We start from the raw sequence: 27,510 nt of genomic DNA, 5'->3' as shown, positions 1-27,510 counted from the left end.
ATCGCTCAGTGGTTTGAGCATTGGCCTGCTAAACCCAGGGTTGGGAGTTCAATCCTTGAGGAGGCCATTTAGGGATCAGGGGCAAAAATTGGGGATTGGCCCTGCTTTGAGCAGGGGGTTGGACTAGATGACCTCCTGAGGTCCCTTCCAACCCTGAGATTCTATGAATTTCTTCAGTATAGGCTTGATCCAATGAAGGCTATGTAAATAAGCATTCTAATTGACATCAATGGGCTTTGATGAGCCCCCCCTTCTCCTCCCGCCCCTCACACCAAACAAACAAAACCCAACTATATTTAGTTAAATTTATAAGTTATTTTTTCCCCTCCAGATTTCTAGGTTTAAATGTCTGAAATGTAATAAAATAGAATGACAAAAACAAAGCTGCACATTCAATGTAGAGATCCATTATGCTTTATTTACATGCGGCACCATCTCTTTTACAAACTAGATTACAATTTAAAATGGAATACACAAGGCAATATCTACTAACACCAAGTGGAGTAAGCACTGCATCTCTACTTCATTTGGAAAGGGGAAGATTTTAAAATCAAACGTGTTTCCAATCTTTGTGTAGTAAGGTAGTATATTCATCCAGGGCAGCAACTAATTTATAAAGTCCTCAGTAAGAACGCAACATGAAAGTGCAAGAAAGCCCAAATTAATTCTTCAATTCTTCAGTATGTAAAGGCAGCCATGCATAAAGGCTGTCGATTTAATATTTTTCCAATTTATATGGCTTGACATGGTGAAACAAAAACAGATAAAACAGGTTTACAGATACTGTATACATGTTATTTTCCAGTCATGCAACTTTTTTTTTTAAAAAAAGTTTAACATGTGAAGCCAAAACGTACAATCATTCTCTCCCCCTCCCTCCGATATTAACAAAATGCATCTGGTCCTCCTGCACATGTGTTCACATTTCCAGTGTACATAATGTACTAAAACAATTATAGGAGACTGATTGCCAAGCAATGACATAATTTTAGAGCAATATATGTCCTAACATTTAGCTTTGTAAAGCAGTAGTACAAATATTTCTGGAGTTAGGTAGTGGCCTATTAACCAGCTATTCATATGAGAAGATATTTCACAAAGAAAATTAAATAAAAGCAGACTTGTCTAAACTGCATAAGCATTACCCTTTTTAGAATGTTTTAAAACACAACATTTAAACAATAACCTGTGCATGTGTTCTGAGACTTTATGTGTTGGGCATGATTTTTGTGTGTGTGTGTGTGTGGGGGGGGGTGTTAATGCTCAAAAATATTCCTGGAACAAAGGCCAAAGTTTCAAAAACGGGGTTCCTGAATCCATACTTTGGCACCTAAATAAGTGATCTGATTTTCAAAGGTGCTCAGTCCCCGTGGCTGCCGTTGGATGCTCTAAGAGATGTGACTATTCTGCACCTCTGAAAATTGGGGCCCTTTTTATGTGCCTAAATATACATTTAGGCCTGGGATTTTCCAAGGGGTCTCAAGGAATGAGGCACCCTACTCCCACTGAAAAACAATGAAAGCAGAGCACCTAACTCCCTTATGCCCCTTGAAAATTCCAGCCGTAGGTGCTTAACTTCACATATTTAAGTTTGAAAATGTTGGCCGCCAAAATTAGAGAGAGAAAAACCTCTATGTTTTTCTAGTCCATCCCTCCCCAGGTAGTGCAGGTTTTTTCCCCCTAACACTAGGAGGCCAAAACTGCACTGCGGAAGCCAATGAGAGTTTTGTCATTAACTTCAGTGGGAGCACTGAATAATAACTTCAGTGGGAGGCCCCTTATTTGCTTGTGCTTTGATTTTGATTTGTTTGAAAGGTTCTATAACTTCTCTGCCATTCATTGGATGTCTCTGAACCGACTGGTATTTCTTCATTTTCTAAAAAAAAGTGGACCATATTTTGCAAATCTGACATAATGGGAGTCACGCTGCATTAACACTGCAGTAACAAAGTTTAGCCCAGTTTGTTCAAACAAGCAGTCCTTCCCTTCCATTAGACATATTAGTTCCGTACCAAGAAAAAATAAAATTACTCGTCTTTGTTGCCGTAGTCATAACGTCAAAACAAAAAACTTTGTTGGTGTTAACAAAGGACTCTAACAACACAATCTGCAATCCTTATGCAGGCAAGCCCATTTAATGGGAGATTTCATCTGAGTAAAGACTGCAGCACTGGGCCTTATCTCCTTGTGTGCAACTGTGAACGATGGGGCAAATCCTGGTCACTGGCATAAATCCTGTCCTCCAAAATGGGTACAAGCAGGTTCTGCCTGCAGTGGAAGAAGAGGGGCAGTTCTGCTGCAGTGTGAGTCTGCAGGAGTTGAATATCTGAAGACGTGGAGCTCATCTCAGTATGTACTGCACAGAAGGGATTCGGGGATGGGGCACAGTTGGTGGATCTGCTGCTACGTGGATCTGATGGCCATTCCCCGCTGTGGAGGGGCACACAGGCAAGGCAGTGCTAAGGCTATTCCTGCTCTGATGCTGGAGTACCAGCTATGGAGTGGCCTGGAGAGGAGGATTCCTTGTTCCTGCTCCCAAGAAGATCCCTAGAGCAGAGACTGGGTGCTTGGGTTGTGCATCAGGGAGAGACAGTGCTGTAAATCTGGAGTAACTCACTACCATCAGTTATTCCAGATTTACACCATCGTAACTGAGAGCAGAATTTGGCCCAATATGTTTTGTTATTCTGCTCTATAAAGTGGGCCAAATTTTCTGTTGGCACTATGCCATTTAAGTTATGTGAGCAGACAGGTTGGTCCAATATTTCTCCAAGAAATCCAAATAAAAAAGGTGCAGTCAGTGAATATATACGGTAGGTAGATTCAGTACCAGAATCCTGTCCTACCTATGTATTTGTAACCTGCCTTAAATTAGACCGCGTGAAAGGGAGAATCTGCTGCTTGCTCTATGACAGCGCCACGATGTATTCCATCCTCCAGTGGACAATAGATAGTTCAACAAAACGTCACACCAGAAATAAATACAAAGCCTGCTTTGTACCAGAGTACTTGTGCACAGCCCTCCTATTAATCAGAGAGTGAGACTTTAAGATTGAAAAGTGTCAATCAGCAAGCACAATACCACAGAAGACAAAGAAAGAAAAACACCCTCAGTTTAATTCACATTTAATGATGTACCAAAAACCTGACAGATACTGTTATACACGCCGAGTACAGTGAAGGCTTGCAGTAAAGCTCTTTACTAACTTTGGTAAAAGGTGCCTGCATCTGGACTCCTGTAAGTGAACTGACCCCTAAAACAGATGACTGCTGTACACCATTGTCGTACTGGGTAGCTGGGTACCCGAAATATCACCTCAGCTGGGGAGATCAGTAATGTGCATCATCAACTAATTCTGATGATAAAGAAAAAACAATAAACTAGTCCCTGCCATTGATAAATAGACCACCTTAATTTAAAAAAAATGTTGTTTCACCTAATGAAAATGATAAACTCTTAGCTGCTTGATATGCTACGGGTCTACTATAATCACAACTGCACAGAGTTTACATATTCAGTAAAGGGCAGGATGAAATCAACAGGTTCATCTATAAAATAGAACAGCACGAGCATGAGGAGGTTACAATACAAAACAAAATTTCCATCACACTAGGAGCTGTTATTTCACCAATATTACTTCAGGAAACTGGAAAGTAAGGAGCAAGATGGGGCCCACAAATGTGTGCGTGTGAGTTTGTGTGTGTGTGTGTATGCGTGCATGTGTGGTGGTAGCGGTGAAAGGGAGTCACTCCACATTGCATGGTACATGTGTCAGTGGGAACTCATGCACTGAAACTTTGGGTTAAAATGCTAGTTTGTTTTCCTAACATCCATGCATAATGATCCATTTCTGTACATAATAAAATATATTTATATATTTATATGCATAATGCTTTTATGCAAAGAAAAAAGTCTTCATATATCACTTTGGAGAAGTATGTATACACTGTCCTATTCAGAGCGTCTTCATACCAAGTTCTTATGTACCATTGGTGTTTCCTCCTCTTTTTTCCTCCCCCCGCAAAAAAATAGTAATAAAAAGTAATCAAGCTTTCCAGACTATAGAGAAAATCTATACAGCAGCACCATACCTTTTATTCATTATTATTCATTCATTGTTATTCATTTTACAAAACAAAACCCATATAAGCAAAACATATAAAACTGCCTTGTCTTTCAGTGTCATTTATCCAATTACAATCTAAGCTTATATGAAAAGCTGTTTGTTTAGCATTACTTTCTTGCCTTTCCCTCTACAGCTTCTTTCAGATTGGATTACGCATATTGAGAAGGAAAAAATAATCAAGGATATGTATGTAAAAAAAAAAATCACTGATGTAATAACTTACCCTGCAGTGATCTGCATTTGAACTTCTGATGACTCTACTGTAAGTCACTGTTGATGCATATACTGTAAGTTATCTTTTCTGCAATGTCATATATTTTACTTCCCTTTCCTTTTTAAACCATATCCTCACAAGTGGTTACATTCAACTTGTTTGGCAATGGGTGGACAGCTTATCTTATTACTTGTTTTAAGATCAACCAGTTTCCAAACTGCTGAGGCAGACTAATTCTATTCACTGCAACCATTAGGGCAGCTCTGCTAACATAATGCAATAGGTGAGATCGATCAAATCAAATCAGGTGCCGAATCAGTAAAAATGATGAAATGGCACCCTCACTCAGTCCTTACAAACACTGGACAGGACTAGCAACCTTGCTAGTTTCTCTCGTTATGTAATCAACTCTGGTTTGCTGTTTATGAAAAATAAGGTATGTACCATTAAATTGAAGAAAAGGTTTGAAAAAAAAAGACAACAAACAAACAAAACCCACAAGCCACCTCTCTCTGGACTTCAGTCAGTTGCTTGGTGTAATGAATGCTACATACAGGTAGTGCTGATGTCTGAAGCTATGTTGGGTAATGGTAATTAGTATAGCCTTTCATTGTGCATACACTGTATTTCAGATGCACCAGGAGAGAAAGAGAAAATGGTTAAAACATCTTTAAAAAACAAAACAAACTGAAGGTTAGAGGGGTGAGATGGAGAACCCCCCCCAAAATAGAAGCCAACTTAAAATAACCCATAAACCATTAATATATTGAAACACCACATACTCATTGACAAATAACTACTGTAAAGGCTACACAGTGTATTCTCAACAGGATGGTGCTGAACATTGTCTCCACAGTAGGTGCTTGACCATCCCATAAAAGGAAGATTTTGCATACTTTAGAACGAGTTCAATTCCGAAAAAGGAGGCTCTTCGCTTGGGTAAGGGGCCCATTAACAGTCTCTGCTTCATTAGGAAAATAATGCAGGGCTCACAAAGATCATAAGCTGTAAACGGTATCACTGTCCACTTGCTGACAGCAGATTTGGCAAAGGGTTCTCTCTTTAGGTCTCATGTCAGTTTAAGGGCCTGGAGAGGAAGAAGGAACAAAAGAAAAGAAAACAAGATTATTAGGTGTAAAAAATAACCCACCTGAAATCAACAGACAACATTAACCGTTTGGAACCAGCAAGCTCAGAGCTCTCCTGCCGGAAACATGGTACACTGTATAACAACCCTAAGCATCAAGCAAATGCTGGCTTCTGGCATGGAAGGATTAATGTGAAATTGTTTAGCGTCTCCCAAAAACTAAACAAACCCTCCTAATTAAAGAACACTACGGATCAAGTCTGAATGACAGAAACCTAATCAGGGGTCAAGGAGGGTGAGGTAACTTTTACCAGCAGAAGTTGGTCCAATAAAAGAGATTACCTCACCCACTTGGCCTCGCTACCATCCTGGGACCAACATGGCTACAAACACACTGCAGGAAAGCTAAGAAAGCTTCTACAAATGCAATATATTTCCAGATGGTTGGTGGAAGGATCCACCAGTCTCTCTACCCATTCCTCTCTACCGTCCCTTGTGGGCCTTCCCAACATCACCAGGTGGCTGGACACAACTTCTGTCTGAGTCAGACAGTAAATACCACTACAGGCATCAGCTAGAGCAGAGGTTCTCCAACTGTGGCCCCCGAGCTCCATTCAGGTGGTCTGCGGATAGTTCCCTCAAAGGTGCGCACCTGGGCGGCCGCACATGAGCGAATGAAGGGCCACCCGTCTAGTTAGTGGAGCCGTGCAGGCGTGGCTCCACTAATTAGGTGCTGGACCCTGGAGAAGACACACATGTAAGGTGAGGTGGTAGCTTGGAAGGAATAAGGGGTAGGTTGGAGGGGACAGTGGGGTGAGAAGAGGGGGTGGGGGGAATTTGGGACGTGCAAGGCTGCAGCGGCCAGAGAAAGAAGCGACTTTCCCCAGCTCCAGGGCTGCAACTGCCGGGGAGAGATGGCCCTTCTTCCCAGCCCCAGCTCTGTGGGTGCTGTGGCGGTGGGGAGAGGGCACATCCATCGCATTAGAAAGGTAACACTACCTATATTAAAATACGAGTTGTGTGCTTTTATTTGTAGAACAAAAAAACATTAATTATTATTACGTTTTTTTTTTTAATATAGCGCTTTTATCCAAAGCGTTTTACAATAGTCAGCTAATGGTACGAACAACATTTGGAAAGATCATTAAGTGGTCTGCCAAGATCCTCAGCAATTTTTAAGTGATCTGCGGAAAAAAAAGTTTGAGAACCACTGAGCTAGAGGATGCTGCCAAAGAGAAACACAAGTTGTTCCCTTCCTCCCTGGGATTGAGGGTGCTGCTTCCTCTGTACTTCTGGCCTCTGCTGGTGCAAGGAGCACTGAACTAAAAGCTCAAGCCCTGAACTCTACCTTCCACATGGCACAACATGCCACCACTAGACCAACAGGTGAGCCCCTACAAATTCAGTGATAATCAAAAACATTAAGGGCCACATCCTCAGCTACAGCTGAGGAGCACACAGAGCAAGTCGGGGTGTGCAAGGTAGCATAACGCTCACCTCTACATTCCCCCAATGCTGGAGCTGCTGTACTGTATATGCAGGACTAATCCCCAAGCATAAATTACACTAACTAAATTAGTTACTGGAAAAGACCTGGATGTCACTGTGAAATGAAAACAATGAAAACCTCTACTCAGTGTGCAGCTGTGGTCAAAAAAAGGAAACAAAAAGTTAGGATATATAAAGAATGAGATAGAAAATAACACAAAAAATGTTCTAATGCCATTATATTAATGTATGTTATGCCATCACCTACTGTACTGTGTTCAGTTATGGTCACTCTATCTGTAAGAAATTGCACAGTAATCATGTTTGTGAGAAGAAGAAAAGCTAAAGAAACTAAAAAGCTAGAAAAGACCAGTTTGGACTAACACTAACTCTGTACTGCTGGGAGAGGAGAGTTAACATGGAAATGAGAGACTAATAAGTATGGATAAGAAAAGATAACAAAAAGTTACAAATAAGTTTGTGTAACAAAGGGAGGTTGAAGCCGTATTGTCAGGTGCTGGAGGCGACTGTGATGAGATCGTCCTCATCAGCTTCCCACTTATGAGTAAAGGGACGTGATAGAGGTATATAAAATTATGACTGGTACAGACAAAGGGGACAATTTTCAAAGCCACTTAGGGACAGATTTTGAAAGGTATTTAGGCACATAACTATGCGGTAGGATTTTCAAAAGCACAAAGATGCCTATCTGCATTGCTAGGGGCCTAAATACTTTTAAAAACCTGGCCCTAGCTGACTTTTGAAAAGGGGGTTTAGGCTCCTACTTCACATAGATGCTTTTGAAAATTTACCCAACACAAATTATTTAGCATTTTGTGTAATAAAAGAACAATGGGGCATTTAATGAAACTGAAAGGCAACAAAATGAAAACTAATAAAAGGAAATGTTTTCCCCCTCTGAAACATCTGGTCTTGGTCACTATCAGGCAGTGTCACTATGGACTAGACGGACCACTGATCTGATCTGGTTTGATCTAGTTTGGCTATGTTCCTTATTTCCAGGGTGAGTAACAACAAAGGAGATCAACCAGTGAACTAGAATGTTGTCATCAAGTGACTATCTCTGGCTGCTAGAATATTCTGAAGTCTCCACCCTCTAAGTTGCCAGACACTGATCCTATAATAACATTTTACTAAAATGACCTATTCCTATACTACCAAATGACTGACAGAAATTTAATTCTGCCTCTTGGTTACTGGAGCAAGAGAGCGACAGCTGCTCCCTGTACCATTACAGGAGAACTTCATTCTGAATGCCCTGGAAAGCAGATGAATTATTGTTTCACTCAATCAAAATTTGGCTTCATCCTTAATAATGTATTTTTAGATAGACTATATTTGATGAATAAGGGGATTTCTGCATGGATAAACATATCGATTTTTTCATTTCTAAAGAGTAAATTAACGTCTGCCATTCAGTAATTTGGCTGGATAGCAGGGATTCCATTTAGTAAATGTGCGATGATGCCATCACAAAAGGTCATTTGATGAAAGTGAGCCAGGTCTAGTACTCACAATATAATCTGGGCAGCGATTTATATAGTACAATAAGTACACACCCTTTTCGGTCTCATACTCCCACATTTTCATTAATTCCTTGGTACTGGTGGGATTGGAAGCTATCACCTTCTATAAATAGAAAAGGAGTACTTGTGGCACCTTAGAGACTACTAATTAATTACACGAGAAAGACTCACTCCTCAGCATCAAATCAAGTTCCCTATTTAGCAGAGCATTTAAGCATATGTAAAAAGTCCCACTGACTTCAAAAGGGACTATTCACATACTTGAAAAGTTAAGCATGTACTTAAGCATACTACTGAATCGGGTCTTGAGTAAGTTATTCAGCATTTACATTAAAAAACTATTTCAAAATTGTATTGAGAAAGAGTAGGAACAAAAAAGAAAATACTAGGGATAGACAATCACATATCTAATTTTTGTAATTTGCACCATCAAATACTCTACTGAGACTACAAACAATATACTGGGCAATATAAAGAATAGCTAGAATGAGCCTTAGCAAAGAGACAGTGTTAAATAAGAGAAACATGCAGCTAAGGTAGCATCTGTCTGGACTGTCACTAACAAAAAGAAAGCAGTAGGTTAAATTCGTAACCTATAGACTTTAACATTGTCCCATTACAGTTTATCATATACATAGACTCGCCCATGATAAACTTTGTTAGCTTTGAGTTAAGATGGCTAGACTGCAATATCCCACCACTAAAACACAGGGAAATAAGCAGTTATATCATTCAACACTCCATCCACCCCTCTGCTGATCAGTTCTCCTACTCAACTGTAAATACCTCCTTTCCACTGCCCACAGGTGTCCACCTGTGTCCTAAAGCACCAATAGGCATTCTTTCCTTTTCACCTCACCCCCCGCATCCCTGGGAAGTCCTAACCCTCTCCTCAACAGGCGTTCCAGTCTGATTCCGGTCAGTCAGTCAGGGTGGGACCCCCATCTGGAGAACCACAGAAGTTTGCTACAGAGATACAGTCTCTGAAGACAAGTTGGTCGATCTTCAATTGAGGCACCAGTAGCTGTCCCGTCCACACCATTTCCCTTATTACTGACGGAGACAGGGTGAGAGGAATAATTAAAGCTGAAGTGTGAACAGATGTAACCAATGCAGAAAAATGTCTAATGGAGTTAGGGCACGGGTGAAGGGCAGCTGAAGAGAAGGTCAGAAGTTGGCTGGGTTTTGTGGCAGGAATGGGGAATCCATGTAGGTGGGTGGGTAGTAGGCCTGGGTAGCAGATCTCTTAGCTGACTCCCTGGACTCCTGCCCACTTGTCCCCAGCCCAGTCAATTCTCTGGCTCCTTTGGGTAGGTGGGCTCCCTAGGTCCGTGGGTTTGGCAGAATTTCCAATAGGGAGCATATCTGAATGTTTCCTATGCAAACAGAAAAGTCAATGATCCTTTGAAGAGTTTCTGTGCCAAATTTGGAGACTAAATTGAACCAGCAACATGCGACAACAAGGCATTTCAGTCTCACTGTTAGTGTAAACCTCAGTGCACCCTTGACTACGGAGTTAATACCAACAACTCTAACGCAAACACACACATGCACGCACCTGCCTAAATTCAGAACCAGTGTAAGCAGATGTAGCAGCTTTGCTAATGATAGCTCTGATTTTGGCCCTCTGCACACAGAAGTCCACAGTAACGAAGAGGGCCACTGGACTTTTTCCACAGTGGTGTGTAACCTGTAACAAACGGGAATGTGTATGTGTGCACGCGCATGCAAGCAATATTAAGAAAATAGGGTCCATATTTTTAAAATCACTGACTATAAATTCATTTTGACTACAGATAGCTCAAAACTATGTTCTGTTCTATAATATGCAATTAACATTTTGAATCCTAGATGATGGCTCTGTTAATTCCACTAGGTGAAGGTACAAGGTAATCAATCGATCAAATGCTTTAGTATTTTCAATGTATTTAACTTGCAAGTGACTGTGTGGCAGACAACACAACAGTCCTTTAATTCTGCCCCCTCCTCCTCCTCCTGTCTTATTCACCCCAGCTTGCTCCCCACAGGTTATGAACCACTTCTCTTTGCATACTTTGTGACTTAGTTGTTTGAGATGGGATTTCCCTCTATGCAATAACACTTAATTTACCACTATATAACATCATTCCACCACTATTAAATTCGAATTAAGTCCCCCAAGCCCTGATCTCAACTCAGGCGCCAAGAGGGAAACTCTAAAGCATTACCTAATGCAGACTGCTTTCCCCCTTTGGTTCCCACTGGTGTTCATTATACTGCACTGGAAACTTCTTCAGAATAGAAAGGTGACGCACTGATGTTCCCCAAGTGCAAGTCACAGCAAATGTGCTCCTGCTGAAACTGGCCTGCTCAAAAAAGTTTAAGTACAGGACATTATGTCTCTACAATATCCGAGAAGCCTCTGATCTTACCGTTCGACGGGCAGAACTCTGCCTTTCCCCCACAGACCTACACAGGGGGAGAGCAGTGGTATCAACCGTGGGTGAAATCCTGGCACCACTGAACTCAGTGAGACTTTTGCCATTGACTTGGGTCAGGATTTCAACTTGCATGTTCAGCATTACCGGCATTCTGCAGTTGCAGGGCACGATGCTGCTGACCAAACATACAGATTAGTTAGCTGGAGGAAGAGGATTTAGATATGCCTGCAAGATAGTGAAATCATGCCCTGCATGAGACATTGTGTGCTAGCTGGCATGATAGATAATTCCTATGTTCTCTGGAACACGAGAGAGAGGTCAGGTCTTGCTACATGTGTTAATAGGAAGAGGAAGTGGTATCCTAGTGCCTCTATGAAGTAGAAGGAAGGATTTTACTAACACTTTTGTATCTGAAGAACAAATGCCACTTTCGCAGTGAGAGGGTAAAAAGTATCTTGCTGACTGACAGCAGAACTAGACATAGTGAATTCTGGATTATATTGCAATAGAAACATAAAATCTACTCTTCATTACTCCACATGTATTTACCAATAACTTGCTTTTCCTCTGTCAGATTAGGGTAGTGAGCATCTCTTTAAAAGGATCCTTCCTGCCATACAGACTTCCCATTTTCTGCTGAAGTTAACTGAAAATGACAGGCCAATAAGCCAAGCAAAAATCACTAAAAGGAAGGCGCGCCCTATAGATATGATAGAGGAAAGGTACAATCTTGTCTATCACAAGCTCCAGAGGGGCAGAAACTCAGAAGGAAATGCGACAGAGAGAAAGTTCTCCCACTACATCAAATTTCTCTAGCCCTCCTTGAAATCAATTACTTTTCTGTGAAAATCAGGAAAAGAAGAATTTTGAAACAAGGCAATATAAGAAAAAAGACTGGAGAAAACATTAACTGAGAATGAAAATGTGCATAAACACCCACTGTTCTTTCTAGAATAATCTGGAAAGGCATTTTTCTCTTGAAACTGATCTCAGACCTTCAGGGCCAAGGCGTGACCTCTGTGAAATGAGTTTAGTGCTCTCAGTCCAATTACTACTCAACAGATGTCCACCTCACACACCCCACAACAACTGCCACCCTCGCTGGCCATCTCAGTAGAAAGACCAAGGATTAAATGCTCCTGGAGACTGAGAGCACAATTTACAGGCTCTTATGGCATTCGTTATTGCAGTATCTGAGTGGGGAAGCTTGAACTGCTGCGGTCTGTGCTGCACCTATCTGTGAACATAATAAACAGCAGTCTCCAGAACTGTCCATCACCTTAATCAAGCACAGAATTCACATGAAAAAGTGTTTTTTAAAAAAAGACCGCTCTTGACCCTGTGTTTCTAAAATGAACCTCTATGTGCTTGATTCTTTAAGAAAATTGTGTTTTTTAAAGGATTATTAAAAAAAGGCACAATGTTCTTTAAAAAGAAATCAACTTGTAACCATCACAGTTATTAGGCAGTAGGACATTTCAGAACAAATGCTAACCTGCAGTTCTAAACAATCACCTACAGCTCATTCACAGGAAAAAATTTTTGCAAAGACCCATCCTGTAATAAAATCCTAATGCTGTTGACACAAAGAGGAAAGCATTTGGGAGACCAACTGATGCAGGCTGTTCTAAAAATATCAGTTTATGCTGTCATCTGGTGAGAGTATGTCATCCTGTAATCTTGCATGGATGGCATGCAGGGATGGCAAGTTTCAGCTAATTACTGCTCTTGAATCACATGACAAAAACATACTGTACTAAAAAATAAAATACAACCCATAAAAATAAAACAAATCCAGAAAAAAAAAGAGGCAACATTAGAAAATTTCTGGTTTTGCAGTTGTCTTTTCACAACTCTATTCTATGGAGGGGATGCTGATTTTTATAGATTATTTTTCTTAGTTAATAAAAAATAACAAAAAGTAAAATCCAGCCCAACTCCAGATAAACCAACCTACCAATTGCAGAAGTAGTGAACAATTCAGTGATCATATTTTGGGGCCTGTCACAGGTGACTGGCCCCTTTATGAGCAAGCAGGGTCCAATGCAGCTGGACTGATTACTTACTGCCCAATTAGGCTTAAGGGAAGGCACCTGAGTCTTTCAAAGGGAGAGACAGCTGCAGGTGGTTGTTGGCAGAGGTGTGCAGACAGCAGGGAGTAAAAAGTCTCCTGCAGGGCTGTGAGTCAGTAGGGGGAAGACACCAGCAGGGAAGGCCTGTGGAGAAGGCCAAACTCCAGGCAAGAGGTGCTGTGAAAACAGGAAGCCAGACCCTCAGGAACTGGAGCAGAAGAGTGTTGGAACTCTGAAGGGAAGCCAGACCCTCAGGGAAGAAGGGCAGTGCCATTTGGGAATGGGGTGAAGAAATGAATTTTAAAGAGAGGACAGACATTTAGGAGCGAGGGGCTAAGTCCAACTGAAACTGGGATGAAGACTTCATACTCTTTGAGTTCTATTTTGAAAGACTTTGTACACATCTTAATAAGCTGAATCCTTCCTCCCAACCAGGGAATGTGCTAGGACCATGAGAACCACTTCCAGCATTAGGCTGGAGTAGTCTCCCTTGTTGCTCTGCAGTCTTAAAGGGAGGATTCCTCTCTCTTTGGACATACCTAGTGCCTTGCAGAGATCTTGGGCAGGGTGCATAGGGCCGAAATTCCCTCTCTTGCATAGTCATCTGGATGGTTCAATTGTCAATCTTCTGGAGTTGACTGTAAACCCCATGATTTGACTGTTAATGTAGTGTATTTATTAATGATAAGCACATCCCTGCCATGGACCTGTACATTTTATTAATTGGAATTACAGTAATCTATAAAAAAATTTAAATAAAGGTATTTTTTATAAATGACAAAACCTGGTGAATGTGATGTTCACTTGGACACAAACCTGATACGTAAAAGCTTGCCTGGGGTGAAACAACACTTAACATTAAAGTACACCATCAACTCAAATACTAACCCATTAACGGTGAGTCAGAAATATTTTAGGTGCTACACCTTCCCCTGTATCCTCCTGCCAAAACTTTTGTGGTTTACAAGAACATTTCCTAATCGTCAACATATTTCTTTCTCTCTTCTTACTATCACCTTTAAATGACCCACACAAATAAGTGGGGAACTCACTAAGGCCCTGATGCTGCAAAGGGATATGGAAAGTGAATGGGGCATAAAGTTTGGGGGCACAAAAATTCACCAGCACAGAATCCCATTGATTTCCTATATTCCTTGCGAGGTCAGACCCTGACTTACTACTCAGGGCAACAGCGAAGTAGACTATAAGCAATGTGTGGTATATGCACAAAGTAAAAGAACAGAGAAAAGCCAATCTTTGGGAAACGTTTCCTGAAATATGAAGAAACTGACAGCACAGTTTAGAGTAAAAATAAAAACACCAAACTAATGTCTATACATTTTTACAAATAACATACTGAATGCGATAATTAAGCACCCAATCCTGCAAGGTGCTGAACCTCTCCTGTGAGGTATTGAATGCCAATGGGAATTGAGAGCATTTGTAGCAGGTACTTAGTGCATTGAAACTATACAGTTTATTACATGCAATAATGAAGCACATGCCTTATTCAGATTTTACTCAATCTTTATCCATGGACACTGCTGCGGCAATGTGCTGGCTATCAAACTTAAGATATACATTTGTAGTCATTGCTACCTACCAAACCCATACGAAAGAAGAAGAATGGGTTGTCAGCATTGAGAATAAACTCAAGGCCTGAATCATGCAATAGAGTCTGCTAGTTCTGACCCATATACCCATGGCAAGTGCTTGCCTACATAGTACTGTCCTCTATGGCGGGATTTCTAAAGCACACTAAGGTGCTGCACGTTAATTGGTCCATGTAGCCCCTGCTGGTGTGAACTAAAGGTTCCCTAGTGCGCTTTAACACCATGTTAAAGCACTCCACCAGTGTCTACATGGACCAATTAATGTACAAGATGTTAGTACGCTGTAGAAATCACCCCCCCATAGTGCGCTTTGCTCTACCCTCTACTCTACCCACTGAAGTCAATGAGACTCTTCAAGGGTACATGGTCCAAATGAAGGGACTGCATTGCACGATAGGAGCCTAAGTACCTCATAATTTCACCAAACAAATAAAATAGTTTATCTCGTCCTGGTCAATGCAGAAGTCCGAGAAATGGAGTGCCTCTTGGCAAAGGGCCAAGGATCATGCTCCGCCTTGCCTGTTGATGTAGAACATCGAGGCTGTGTTGTCCATGAGGACTCTGACACGCTGCCCGGTAGGTGAGGTAGAAAGACTGTGCATGCTCTGCGCACCGCCCTGAGCTCTTTGACGTTTATGTGTAGCATCGACTCCTCTGGGGACCACATACCTTGGGTCTGGAGGGTGCCGAGGTGCACCCCCCATCCAAGGTCCGAGGTGTCCAAAGCCAACTCAACTAAGTGAGGGGTGCTGACAAAGGGAACTCCTTCCAGAACTTTCCCGGGGTTGGTCCACCATCGCAGCGATGTAAACACCATCGTGGGGATGGTGACGACCTTCTCTAGGTGGTCCCTGGACAGGGAGAAGACCATCGCTAGCCATTGCTGCAGGGGACACATCCGGAGCCTGGTGTGGAGCACCACACATGCACATGTCGCCATGTGACCTAGTATGCGTAGGCAAACCCTAGCTGGGGTCAGGGGAAACGCAGAGACTTCCATGAACTTGGTCATGGCCTGCCACATATTAAAATCATAGCGGCCTAGTAAGGCCTGATGGTTGTCCACCCGCAACTGTAGACTGGAGAATGAATAAACTTTATGCCCAAACAAGTCTAGTCTCCTTGAGTCTTTATTCTTAGGGGTAGCCCCGGGTTGACCCTGTCTCTCCCTGTGGTTGACCGCCTCTACCAGTAGGGAATTGGGAGCAGGGTTGGTATAAAGGTACTCGTGGCCCTTGGATGGCACCAAGTACTTGCGCTCTGCCCTCTTGGAAATTGGAGGCAAGAAGGAGGGGGCTTGCCAGAGGGCATTTGTAATTTTAGCAACCCCCTCATGTAGGGGCAAAACTATCCTGGCCAGGGCCACGGGGCAGAGAACATTAAAGAGGGAGTCTGTGGGCTCCTCTAACTCCTCTGCCTGGAGTTGGAGCCAGGTTGGCGGCGACCCTTTTTAGCAGCTCCTGATGCGCCGTAGCATCATCCTGGGGAACCAGTAGAAGGGGACCTACTATGGCCTCACCTGGCGATGATGAGAAGGAAGCTGGTACCAGGGGGTCCTCTGCAACCAGAGGTGGTCTGGCGGCTTGCTCACCCACTTCCTCCTGTGCCTGTGGGGTGCCTGCAGCCAGGGTCTCTTGGGCTGGAGGGGGATGGGAAAGGGCGGTTGCCAGTCTCTCCAAAGCTCCGGATACTGAGCAGGTGGCCTGAGAGGACTGAGTGAACCCCCATGGGTTCCATGGGTACCACTGTGCTGGCCACGGAGTCTGAGGCCATAGGCCTGGCTGTGGTGCCATTGACATAGTCTGCCCCGTAGGTGCTGAAGCCTGTCTTGCTGCTAGGGAACCTTGCTCCGAACCTGAGCCAGAGCCCGAGCAGTCACTCCCCTGCGACCAAGACGGAGTTGATTGGTGGCTCTGTCCCGATCGGTATGGTCGCCCCTCCCAGAGTTGGATCTTGACGAGCGTCTGGATCGGGGCCTTGGCAACCGGCAACACTCAGCGGATCCGCGATGGCCAAAGGCTGGTGATCTATGCCTCACGCTTCGTGAGTGGTACCGCGATGCGGAGCGGGATCGGGAACTAGAGCGGGCTTGGCGTCGAGAAGATGCAGCTGCACGTGATGATGCCACCCTGGGGGATCGGCGACGCTCTGGGGAATGGTAACGTTGGTCCCTCGATTTGTCCCTGGAGCAGTACCGGTGCCACACAGATTCTGGGCACTGACTCCGGAACTCCTGCTGGGGGGCGCGTGCCTCCAGAGGACTGCACCCGGTCACTGGCGAGCAGCGCCTCAAACCTCTCAGCCCTTGTGCGAAGTCCGGATGGGGCTATGAAGCGTCTGCCTATTATGATCAGAAGCGTGTCGGGTGTGAGGGGGAGACCGCTGGCACGACATCCCCCATGACGGGAAGCGCTGCTGGAAAGGTGGAGACTATGCTGGTCCCAACGTGGGTTTACCCCGGGACTGTGATCCCGAAGGGGTCGGAGTGTGCGACACTGGGAGGGACATATTATTTTGTGCTGCTTCGAGGGCCTCTGGCGAGGATGGCACCCAGAGCTGACGACCTCTGCTGCTATCTGGGGTAGCTGACGCGGCCTGAGCTGGGGCCCGAGATCCCGAAGGTGGTTAAGAGGCGCCTGAGACAGGGCCTTGGTCCACCCCAGACTTGTCCTCTCCCTTGCGGGAAATTGGAGACCTTCCTCGCCCCATTTTCCTGGGCTTCTTGGCTGGAGCCACGGAAGGAGACCGGCACCGGCTCGCAGACGGTACCGGCGGGGCGCTGTGCACCGAGGTCATGGTGTTCAGTGCTGAATCGGAGCACTGCTCCAGCATCGGGGTAAGGGCAGACTCTATCAGGAGCGCCTTCAAGCGAATGTCACATTCCTTCTTCATCCTGGGCTTGAAGGACTTACAGATTTTGCACTTATCGCTAATGTGACCTTCGCCCAAGCACTGTAAACAACTGTTATGTGGATCACTAATGGGCATGGTCACAGGGCTTAAGGCCTGGGGACCGGGGCATGCCCCGTCCCAAGGTGAAGTCCCTTTAGGGACCTACTAAGTCTCTAACTTAACAAATAGGTGGAACTAAACTAGAGGGAAACTGTATACAGTAATATTTGCAAGAGGCAAAAGAGTTCGAATGAAAGAAAAGCAACAGCGCTAGCTGAAACAGCAACAGTTTCATGCACCGTCACTGGTGGCAAGAAGAAACTGAGGGTGGAGGGTGCCGGTGGTGCCCTATATGCCGCGGCACACGTGCGCCACTCCCCTACGGATACTGCTGAGGGAAAAACTTCCAGCACCGGTGCCTGTGGCGAGCACACGCACCTAAGTTGAATGGACATGAGCAATCACTTGAAGAAGAATTGAATCTTATTTAATTGTTTATTTCTAAAACACTGCCATGATAAGCAGACATGAATATTAAATTTAATATCCAAAGAGGTCAAATCCACACCTACTAATTAAATTGCAATTTTAGAGAAAATGAGCCAGTTTCTAATCTCACCCGAGCAACATATACTGTCATCAAATATCTCAGTAATACTATAGTGATAAGCACTTTAGAAATGTTAATAGATAAACTGGCAAACATCTACAAAATGCCTAGTTGATGATGTGCAGTAGAAATCAGAATCTGTTATACAGCTGAAAAAATACAAAAATACAGATATGTTATAACAAGATTTAGGACTTAAATGATTCCTTTTAGTCCTCATTATCTTTTTACAAATGGAGAATTCATTTTATGCTCATGAAAAGGTTTGGCTTTATACAACAGTTAGAAAATATATCGGTCTTACATGTACTAATGGATAAAGGTGATGGTTTCACAAATAATTAGTGAAAAAGATAGTCCCACAAGTATTTCTGTGCTGTCTTCCATATTGGCCTCTATGCTTGGAACACATTCCTTCTTCCAGTCTGCCAAGCTGCTAAACTCTCCTCATTCAAATACCTCCTGAAGACTCGATTCTGCTGAAATGCCCACGTGAGCCAACAATTTATTATCATATCAGCTAATATTAAAAAACCCAACCTGATGACTGAATCAGCATGGGAGAAAGACTAATCTTGGTAATTGTGTAATCTTGTTGCTATAACCCACACAGCACCCCATATTACCTATTGGTTGCAATCCCCACTTCTTGTATCATGTCACCTATTGAATTGTAAGATCCTCAAGGCAGGGATCATGTCTTCTGTCAATGCTGTGAGGTGCCTACCACATGTTTGGGCATTGTAAAATGATAAATAAAATAATAATAATAATAATAGTAATCAATATCAGGGTATTGCTGATTCAAACTCAGACCTGAATATAACTTAGATCAGAATGTAAGTGAACTGTAAAGTAGATAGCATTTTTTCAATCCCATAAAATTGCCTTCTAGTCTGGCCACAAACTAGGCAGGGCCCAGTCCCAATAGGGGCAAGAGATGTACAAATATCCATCAAGTTCCTTCAGCATTCTGTGGGGGTCCTTGTGCCACTTCTCTGAGTCCTACCTGCCATCCAAGGGCCTCTCTGAAATCCCTTAATCCTCTGGTGGCTTTAAAATCCTTTAGATTTTGAAAGCAATCTCTATCCTATCTCCATCTATATAAACCTAGGTAACTACTGCCTGCTGACCCTACACTTAAGATACAAGCTTATTTGAGGGTGCCTTCTTTCTGACCAGCATGGTGATCCCCATGATGGTGTTTACTTCAGAAAAGGGAACACGTATGGCCCTGGGACTGTCAGACTCCTTGGACAATAGGTGCTCAACCTCTGCTTTCTTAATTTCAACTGCAGCAGCAGCAAACTTATTTTCTACAAAGACAAAAACATCTTTGTGGAACATTCTCTAGGCAAACCTCTCCAATTCAAAGGGTGGAATTTATCCAAGTGTAGAGGCTTTATGCACTGCTTAAGCTTTAAACATGAGTTTCAGTGGGCCTTCAGTGATCCACGGAGCCTTGTGTGAGCACAGGGGTGAATTTCACCCAGAGAGGTTTAACTGGTGAATACAGGTATAACAAATCAACAACCAGCCCAAAAATTCATCTCATTTGCTATATTGTAGAGGTAATTATTGTTTTCAGTGATGTAACACTATGGGTTACCCTTTGTAATTTGGGTAATCTACAACTATAGTTAGCTGACCTTGCCAGGACTCTCTGACCTAGGAATGCACCATTTTAAATGATGCATGAAGGAAAAATGAACGTCTCTAGCCAATTTTTGAGGTATTTTTGCTTTCAATTTTTAAACAAGTCAACTCAATCCCCCTGCAACTATATTATGGAACCTAGAGGAATCCGATGAAATAGAAATTTAAAATCTCTCTTCAGAAGATGCTGATCACCAGCCCATGACATTCTGATATAAAGTTCCAAACTATTCTATCTTTCTAGGTATGTTTTGGTCAGTGCTGCTTCCTGAGTGTTCAGTGGGTGAGAATAACCACAAAACAAAGAAGAGCTGTTGTGGGACACCCAGGTGTTAAGAAGAGACATTAACAATCAGAAGTACTCTAAAGAGAGGTTAGGGAAATAGTGACTGAAAAATTGTCCTGATTATTGAAGGTGTTGGGGGGCACATTCAGTACCTTTGGGAGGGGGACAAAAGAAAGGAAGCTAAAAAGGAACACAGGCCTCAACTGTCTGAACAGGAGGAAATCGCAGACAAGTGAATGAAGTAGGAGAAAGTTTACTGATTCTCTCCCTTTCCTTCTTCTAGACTAAAACGAACAACCATTATATCATGCGCCAATCAGGTCCCTCTGAAATGCTGGTCCTGGTTACCATCAGAGGCACGTAGCCAGTGTAACAAAAGTGGGGAGTGTTCTATGTCAGAAATTTCTACATAAACTAAATTCATAACATTGGATTCTTTGCACATTTGCATTGGCCCTATAAAGAAAGTCTTTGGATTAAAAAATAAAAAAAAAATCCCACGAAGAAAATAAATTCTAAGCACAAACAAAACAACTCTATTTGTTCTTTCCAAAAAACTGACTCCCAAGAGATTTTGCCGGTTTATGGAAAATTTAGTACTTAGTATTCTATGTATGTTGATAACCTGTTGAAAATGATACATTTTGGTTTTGAAATCCCACTCAGCCTTTTTCGTGGAGCAGATTTCATGTTTGCAATGGCTGAAACATTCTGCTGAAAAGTAGTTTCTTAAGCTTTAATCTTATAAAGATTCTTTACTGAGATCAGAAAATTGCTTAGAGAAGCATTTAGTTCAAGCTCCTTATAACTATGGTGAAGCAGACAAATAATTGAAAAAGCAGTGCAGAATTACTGCATAATATTTTATGTGCGACACTTTTACCAAAATAAGAGACACTCATATGGAAGCAAATTCTCAAATGGGATTGTTTAATAAACCAGGAACTATTCATAATCAGTAAATTCAGACGAAAAACCACATTTACCCTTGCACCTGCTACCAAATGAACCAATAGCACCAGGTCCAGTAATCAGAGGCCGTGACAGCCTTCCACAGAAAAGTGGTCAGTACTCCACCAGAGTTAACAAGTCTGTCCTTTGTAAAGAAAGGCCTTTCATACACAAGTACCAGTTTCTTTATTCTGAGTATTCAGCCTGGGAAAGATCAAGACATCTATTCTTTCCATGAATGACAAAGGGCAATCTTTTATGAGGCAGCTGAGAGAACTTTGCAGATATTCCTCCGCAGAACACTTATTATAATGTTGCCCAGCCAAGGCTCCATGTAGATATCCTTTTCGTGTAAGTGGCATAGCGATGCTACTAAAACATGGTGTCAAGGCATTTCCTTGGATACATTTTGTCAACCAATACTGTCAAGGGCATTTATTTTTGTGAGGCCTGTTGGCAAACAGTGACCTTGTACATTTTACTGTGATAACATTCCTGCTTTGTTTTTATGCATCACATGAAGATTTGGGATTTCTAACTCAATACACTATGTATGCACTGAGAAGGAAAAGAAACAAACAAACACAGAAAAAAACCAGCTCTCTCAACAAGTATGGAGTTTTGGAAGTTTTTGTTAATAGTTCAAGGACAACGGTTCTAGAGTCTGAGGGATGGCAATCATTCTTTTTTAAAATTATTAAAAGACAAAACTGAAAGAGAGTCTGAGTCTTTTGAATTTCAGTAAATAGCCACATAGCATGCACGGCCTTGTCAAGGTGCTATCCTACAGAATGATCAGCAGGGTGAGATTAAGATTCTTCAGCTCATTCTCTCCAAAGACCATCTCCCGGCCTTGCACTTCAGCAGTCTGACATGTGGAAAGAGTTTGGCTTGTACTGCAAAGAAATCAGTGAAGCTCCTTTCTTCCAGAAAAGATAAAGGATGGGGGCAGCCAACTATCACATCTACTGAAGTGGCCTCTGACGACTAAATGAAGGAATTCTGTACATGGCACAGTCCTTTCTGTTTCAGACAACAAATCAATCTGTATCTTCTACAATGCTCAAAACATGCAGCTGGAAGCATCGCTCACCACTGCTGTTCCCCAGCTTCAAAGCCTTTCCTTAACCGTCTAACCGTGAATTAGAGAAAGAAATCTCCATTAACTTCAGAATACCTCAAGTAGCAAGGGTCAGCGGGCTGTTTGTCAGCACGTTATGCAATTTAAACTTGAAAGACAAAAAAAAAAAGTTTATAGTATATCGCAAACTATTAGCCTTGCAGTTGGGGTATTCTATATATTAGTCTGAAGTTAATGGAATTTCCACACTCTAATTTATAACTAACCTTTTGTACTCCTGTATTTTGAAATCTATTCCCCTATACTAATAAACAAACACTGGAGACAAAGGACACTTCAGGAGCAATCTATAACATGAAAAAGTGAATGTGTATGTGTAAGAAGATGGATGTATGGATGCAGATGAAAACCCAAATGATCTGCAGAAACAAAGAGGAGCACATTGACATCAGCGGCAAGCTTGACAATTTCCACTATTAAGGAAAAGAAATATGGAGAAACCCCATGAAACTGTAGTCAATTCAAAAAGATGGGAAGAGGCTAACGCCTAACCAGGAATATATTACAGCCCAAATCCGGTGGTGTTATGTGAGTGAAACTCTCAGTGAAGTTACCAGCAGTCATGCATAGGACAGATTACAGGATTACAGCCCTAAAATGGAAAGAGGTGGCGACTTGTGGCTGTGATTACCCCTTACACATTTTACACATTTAAAATGGCTGTTCCCTGGGCCCAGGTTCCTAATAATTCCATGATTTTTGCATTTTTTTTCTTGAGAAAAGAATGTGAAAAATATGTATAGCAAAAATACAGCTCTGATTAAGTCCCAATCCGTTGTGCACTTTACCGCACCAGATTCATGCACTGAGTAGATCCACGAGTGCAATCTCTCTTATCCTATTCTGTACTGCTGTTCCATACAACACGGGGCCCTCTGCAACCAACCATCCCTGCATATCACCCCAGTTATTTGGTTACTTGGGCTGTATACTGTGGTGAAGGTTCAGTCTGGCGTGATATAAAAATAAGTCATTTCTGAGTTCCAAACAGTCCTAAAACACACATCTTCCACTATTAATTGGTTTTTCATTATTTTTTGTAACTAAAAAGTTTGGTTTAATTAGTAATAAACATTTCTAAAAACTAAATTAAAAAAGCCGGTGACTTTTGACACTGTCTCCCTCAGTGACAGTGTTGCAGCTGAGAAGAAACTGCCTAATTGGGGTCTGGGGGTTAGCCCTGAACTTTGAACTTGAAATCTTTACAACCTTTAGCTTTTCCTCTCCTCCTTCAACACCTCCTAAGTTTGCTTATATCATATATCATTAATGCACACAAACTATTAACTACTCAGGGTAAACACCAATAAAAAACAACAAACCAAATATTTTTACCATGTCTACAGAATACTGACCTGCTTTGCCCATTTCTCCTTTTCTCAAAGATCCTTCAGCCTGGCACCCAACTCTGTGACGAAGCCTGCTTAGCACCAGTGAAGCTCCCCACATTCAGACTGACAACGTTCTGAGCTGAGATGAGGGAATCGAAGTTAAAATCCAACCCATCTGCATCCATGAGTTCACTGCGGATAATGGACTCCATGTCACATTCCAAGCTTCCATTGAAAATATCCAGGTCCAAATCACTTGGGAATTTATCATGCCCCATGACTGGAAGGTTCACACTAGTGGAATACAAAGAAGAGCCTGAGAGCGAGTCAGAAAGTGTTTGCATAGACTGATTGACAGGTGATTGCTGCTGGTGTTTGGCCGACCCCAAGTTGTTCGTATCATTTAAGCCCATGTTACTGATGGAATTTGACAAGGCACGACTGCCACCAAGAGAAGAATTCTGAGATTGATGCTGGTGGTGGAGCAGGTTCTGATTTACCAAACTTCCCTGGTTGGACTGAGCAGCAAATGACATCATTGGATCACTACGAAGCATGATACTCCTGCGTGAATTCTGGGCAGACACAGCTGTGCTGGCTTGAGACATGAGTGGATCAGACTGCGTCATCATGACATCACTGTGACTAAGTGAGTCAGATGCCAGCAGATCCTGCAGCGTCTGGTTGTTATAATGAGAAATGGAAGAAAAGGTAGCTTGCTTGTTCTCTTGAATGGTTTGCATGGGAGACTGACGAAGAGAATTCAGAGATGATGGTCCAAACACAGCACTGTTGAAATTACTTGATGGAGAACCAAGTCCGGAACCTTTGGAACCATACGGAAAACTGGAGCTTCTTTGCATGAGCCCCCCTGATGGTGACTGTTGGGGAGAGGGGAGCGTTATATTGTCCAAAAGATCATCCATGATGAGGTTATCTGTCAGTCCATCATTCAAGTTCATTGTGCCTGCCATATCAGTCAACCTCGGCAACTCAACAGTACATGGTTTATTTACCGATGGGGACATGCTTGATGGACTATTGTACAGCATTGGAGAAAGTGGAGCATCATCATCCTGAACGTCATCGAGTTCGGTACTCGCCAATATCGGTGACAAACGGCCACTTATTGTACTGGCATTTGAATTTGTACGAGAGCGGAAATCTGTCCAAGCATCCAGCTCATCACTGCTGCGGGAAGTTGGGCTCCCCGGCCACTTGGAAAGCTGAGATGGGCTGTCCTCGCTAGCTTCTTGTGCAGCTTGCAGGGCTGCCTTTTTCTTAGCTGCTCGGCCTCTGCTCTTTGTGTACTTGTTGCTATTGTCCATTGAAACAGCACGTCTCCGGGGAGGCTTCCCACCTTTTCCACCATCTGGATTAATCATCCACCAAGAGCTTTTCCCAGTTCCTTCATTCTGTACCCTGATGAATCGACTGTGAAGTGACAAATTATGCCGGATTGAGTTCTGTGGGAAAGGAATACAACAGAAAGTCAGGGCAAGTACCATTTCCACTGCTAGTCTAATCTCAATCATGCAAGCGCAAAATTAAACGAAACTTTGAAATCCGATCAAAACACTGGGCTGCTCAGGCAGGGGTCAGATACTGGCTGTAAATTGCGAGCAGGGAGTTTTCCTTGTGGAGAATGTCATGCTGCCGTAAAGCAGAGCCTGCTCCTTATCCCTCCTCAGCCTTGACATAGAGAGCACTTCCAGGGAGAAGGAATGTGGCAGAGCTCCACTCTGCTGGGCCCATCCTCCACTGGTGTAACCATCACCCAGGCTGGGGACTGCAGGACGAGGGAGCTGCAACTTACACCCTGACAACCCACCCTTCTTCTGGGCTGAGCGTGACAACTGAGCCCTCTGTAGGTTGCTCAGACTTTCAAATCATTCAACAGCAACAAACAAACAAACCGCATCACCAACTGCTAAGCCCCGCTGGATCTGTACCGCTTCTATTTTTGACTGAATAAAATGTCCTGCATACAGATTAAATTATGAGTTACTATTGTTCCAACTCTCTCAAAATGAGAACTGCAAACACTTCAATAAAGGTGATTGAAAGGCTGTCTACTCTCATTGCAGCTTCTGTAAGTACCTTTGTATTCTTTACTGAAATGCAATTTTGTACATGTATTATAACAATACTCCAGTGCAAATCACAACTGCTTTCCCGCCTCCTCCTATAGAACTGCACACTGGAGGTGGGATGTACTTTTTCTTTCCATTGTTGGAATCTGAATTATATATACAAGGTAGCCAGTCTGTTGCTCCCTGCACCCACAGCATCCTCATAGTGTCCCAAAGTTGGAATGCACAATAAGATCATTAGCACAGCAGGCTGTTAGTAACAGAAATACCCATAAAAGGTCCAATGAATCCCAAATCTTGCCAGGTGCCACCAGACACACTGGGCACAAGAAATGAAAAATAGTCCTGTATTCTGCCTATGCATTCTCAAAAGAGTGGTGTGACTTCACACTATGGCGATTGAACCCAGTACAAAATCCTGAGAGAGACCCAGAAAACTAGCTCCCAGTAACTCAAGTAAAATGACACCAGACTTACACAAGTGTAACTGAGATCAAAATCTCACTCTAGAGCCTCTGCTTAAAATACAGCTAAAAAGACCATAAGAAATCTGCTAATAAGAATTTGTATGTTTTTTGATTTTATGCTCAAGTTAAAGAGTTTTGGAGCGATGCCATATTATTTTGGCAAACCAGTTGTACTAATGCTGTATATTAAATATGAACAAGTTTTAAGTCATAGATGTTTTTAAAATATTGGCAAACATCAGCTGTATCTATGTGGAGGATACAAATACATGTGTTCCACCAGCATGTTTTAAAAAGAGAAAGTCAACAGGCTCTCATTGTAATCAAACAAGCCAGAATAAGTGTTTTCCATTTACAATGCACTGAAGGGATTCCAGTTTCAACTGGACAAAGAACACACACAACCAAACAATTATTCATAAACACATTAGCATTCATACTATTAACATAAAGGGTCGTTTGATGTAAGTGAACTGAAGACACATTGGCTGTGTGAAGAAATGTAGCCCAGATTATTTTTTTTCTGTTTTGTTGACGGTAAATAAATTTTTTAATGTTGTATTTTTGGTCAGTTTCAGAACTGTCCCCCCCACCCCCCCGCCACTTCTCTCAAATTCTTCTCACACATGGGCCACAGAAACATTCTTGTTTACCACTCATGAAAAAGAAAAATTAATAAACTACAGTTCAAAACAGGAGTTGTTATTTTTAAACAATTTGCACAGCATAGCAAACAAGGCTCCATAATGACACTAAAGTTAAGTTTGTATCAGCATCTCAGTTATACACTCTTATATTTCCAAGGGACTATATAATGCCTTAAAAAAATTATTCTGGGTTCATTCTCAGCATAAAACTTCCTCAGTCTAGCCAGGAGGGAATTTTTTTATTATTGAATTAGTGAGATTTTAACTATATTTAGGGTCCGGCAGAAATATGTTTTAAATTATATTAACCAGATGCCACTACCCACTTTCCCACTCTCCCCCAACAGGGCTCTTAAATAAATCATTTGAGTTTTTAAAATTTAACTAACATTTCCTACCTGATGCTCCAATCCTGCAACTGGGTCCATGTGGATGGACTCTTATGCCCAAGCCTTGCTGGCTTCAATGGGGCTCTGTGCAGGAAGTATTTATGTCTGTCCATATGGATCCAGTTGTAGGATCAGGCCTAACTAGGGTTGCCAACTTTTCACAGAAAACCGAACACTCTTGCCCCACCCCTGCCCCTCCCCTTCTCCGAGGGCCTGCCACCTGCTCACTCCATCCCCACTCTCTCTGTCGCTTGTTCTCCTCCACCCTCACTCACTCGCACATTTTCACTGGGCTGGGGCAGGGGGTTGGGGTGCAGGCTCTGGGCTGGGGGCAGGGATGAGGGGTATGGGGTGCAGGAGGGAGCTCCAGGCAGGGGCTGAGGGGTTCAGAATGTGAGAGGGGGCTCCAGGCCGAGGCAAGGGGTTGAGGTGCGAGGGGGTGTGTGTGGCATATGGGCTCCCAGAGGGAGTTTGGGTGC

At 42.7% G+C, this 27,510-nt stretch overlaps 1 protein-coding gene across 5 annotated transcripts in view; it reads right to left on the bottom strand.

Annotated features, from left to right (window-relative positions):
* Positions 1-398: 398 nt before the first annotated feature.
* Positions 399-27,510, bottom strand: part of FOXO3 (forkhead box O3) — a 146,004-nt gene continuing 118,892 nt past the window's right edge. Inside the window, exons 2-5 of one of the 5 annotated variants that reach the window (XR_006289540.1) lie at positions 23,460-24,901; positions 10,875-11,055; positions 10,022-10,153; positions 399-5,428 (exon numbers count right to left, since the gene is read on the bottom strand). Coding sequence is in view for 1 of the 5 variants with exons in the window: in XM_037894590.2 (XP_037750518.1) it covers positions 23,495-24,901 (1,407 nt within the window). In the remaining 4 variants the exon portion in view is untranslated. Of the gene's footprint in view, positions 5,429-10,021; positions 10,809-10,874; positions 11,056-23,459; positions 24,902-27,510 lie in introns of all 5 variants that reach the window. The other 4 variants (XR_006289542.1, XR_006289539.1, XR_006289541.1 and 1 more) reach the window with 4 other exon arrangements.

This window comes from Chelonia mydas, chromosome 3 (genome assembly GCF_015237465.2).
Source record: "Chelonia mydas isolate rCheMyd1 chromosome 3, rCheMyd1.pri.v2, whole genome shotgun sequence".
NCBI classification, from domain to species: domain Eukaryota; kingdom Metazoa; phylum Chordata; order Testudines; family Cheloniidae; genus Chelonia; species Chelonia mydas.
The sequence above is the reverse complement of the archived record's forward strand: the minus strand, read 5'-3'. Positions and strand labels throughout refer to the sequence as shown.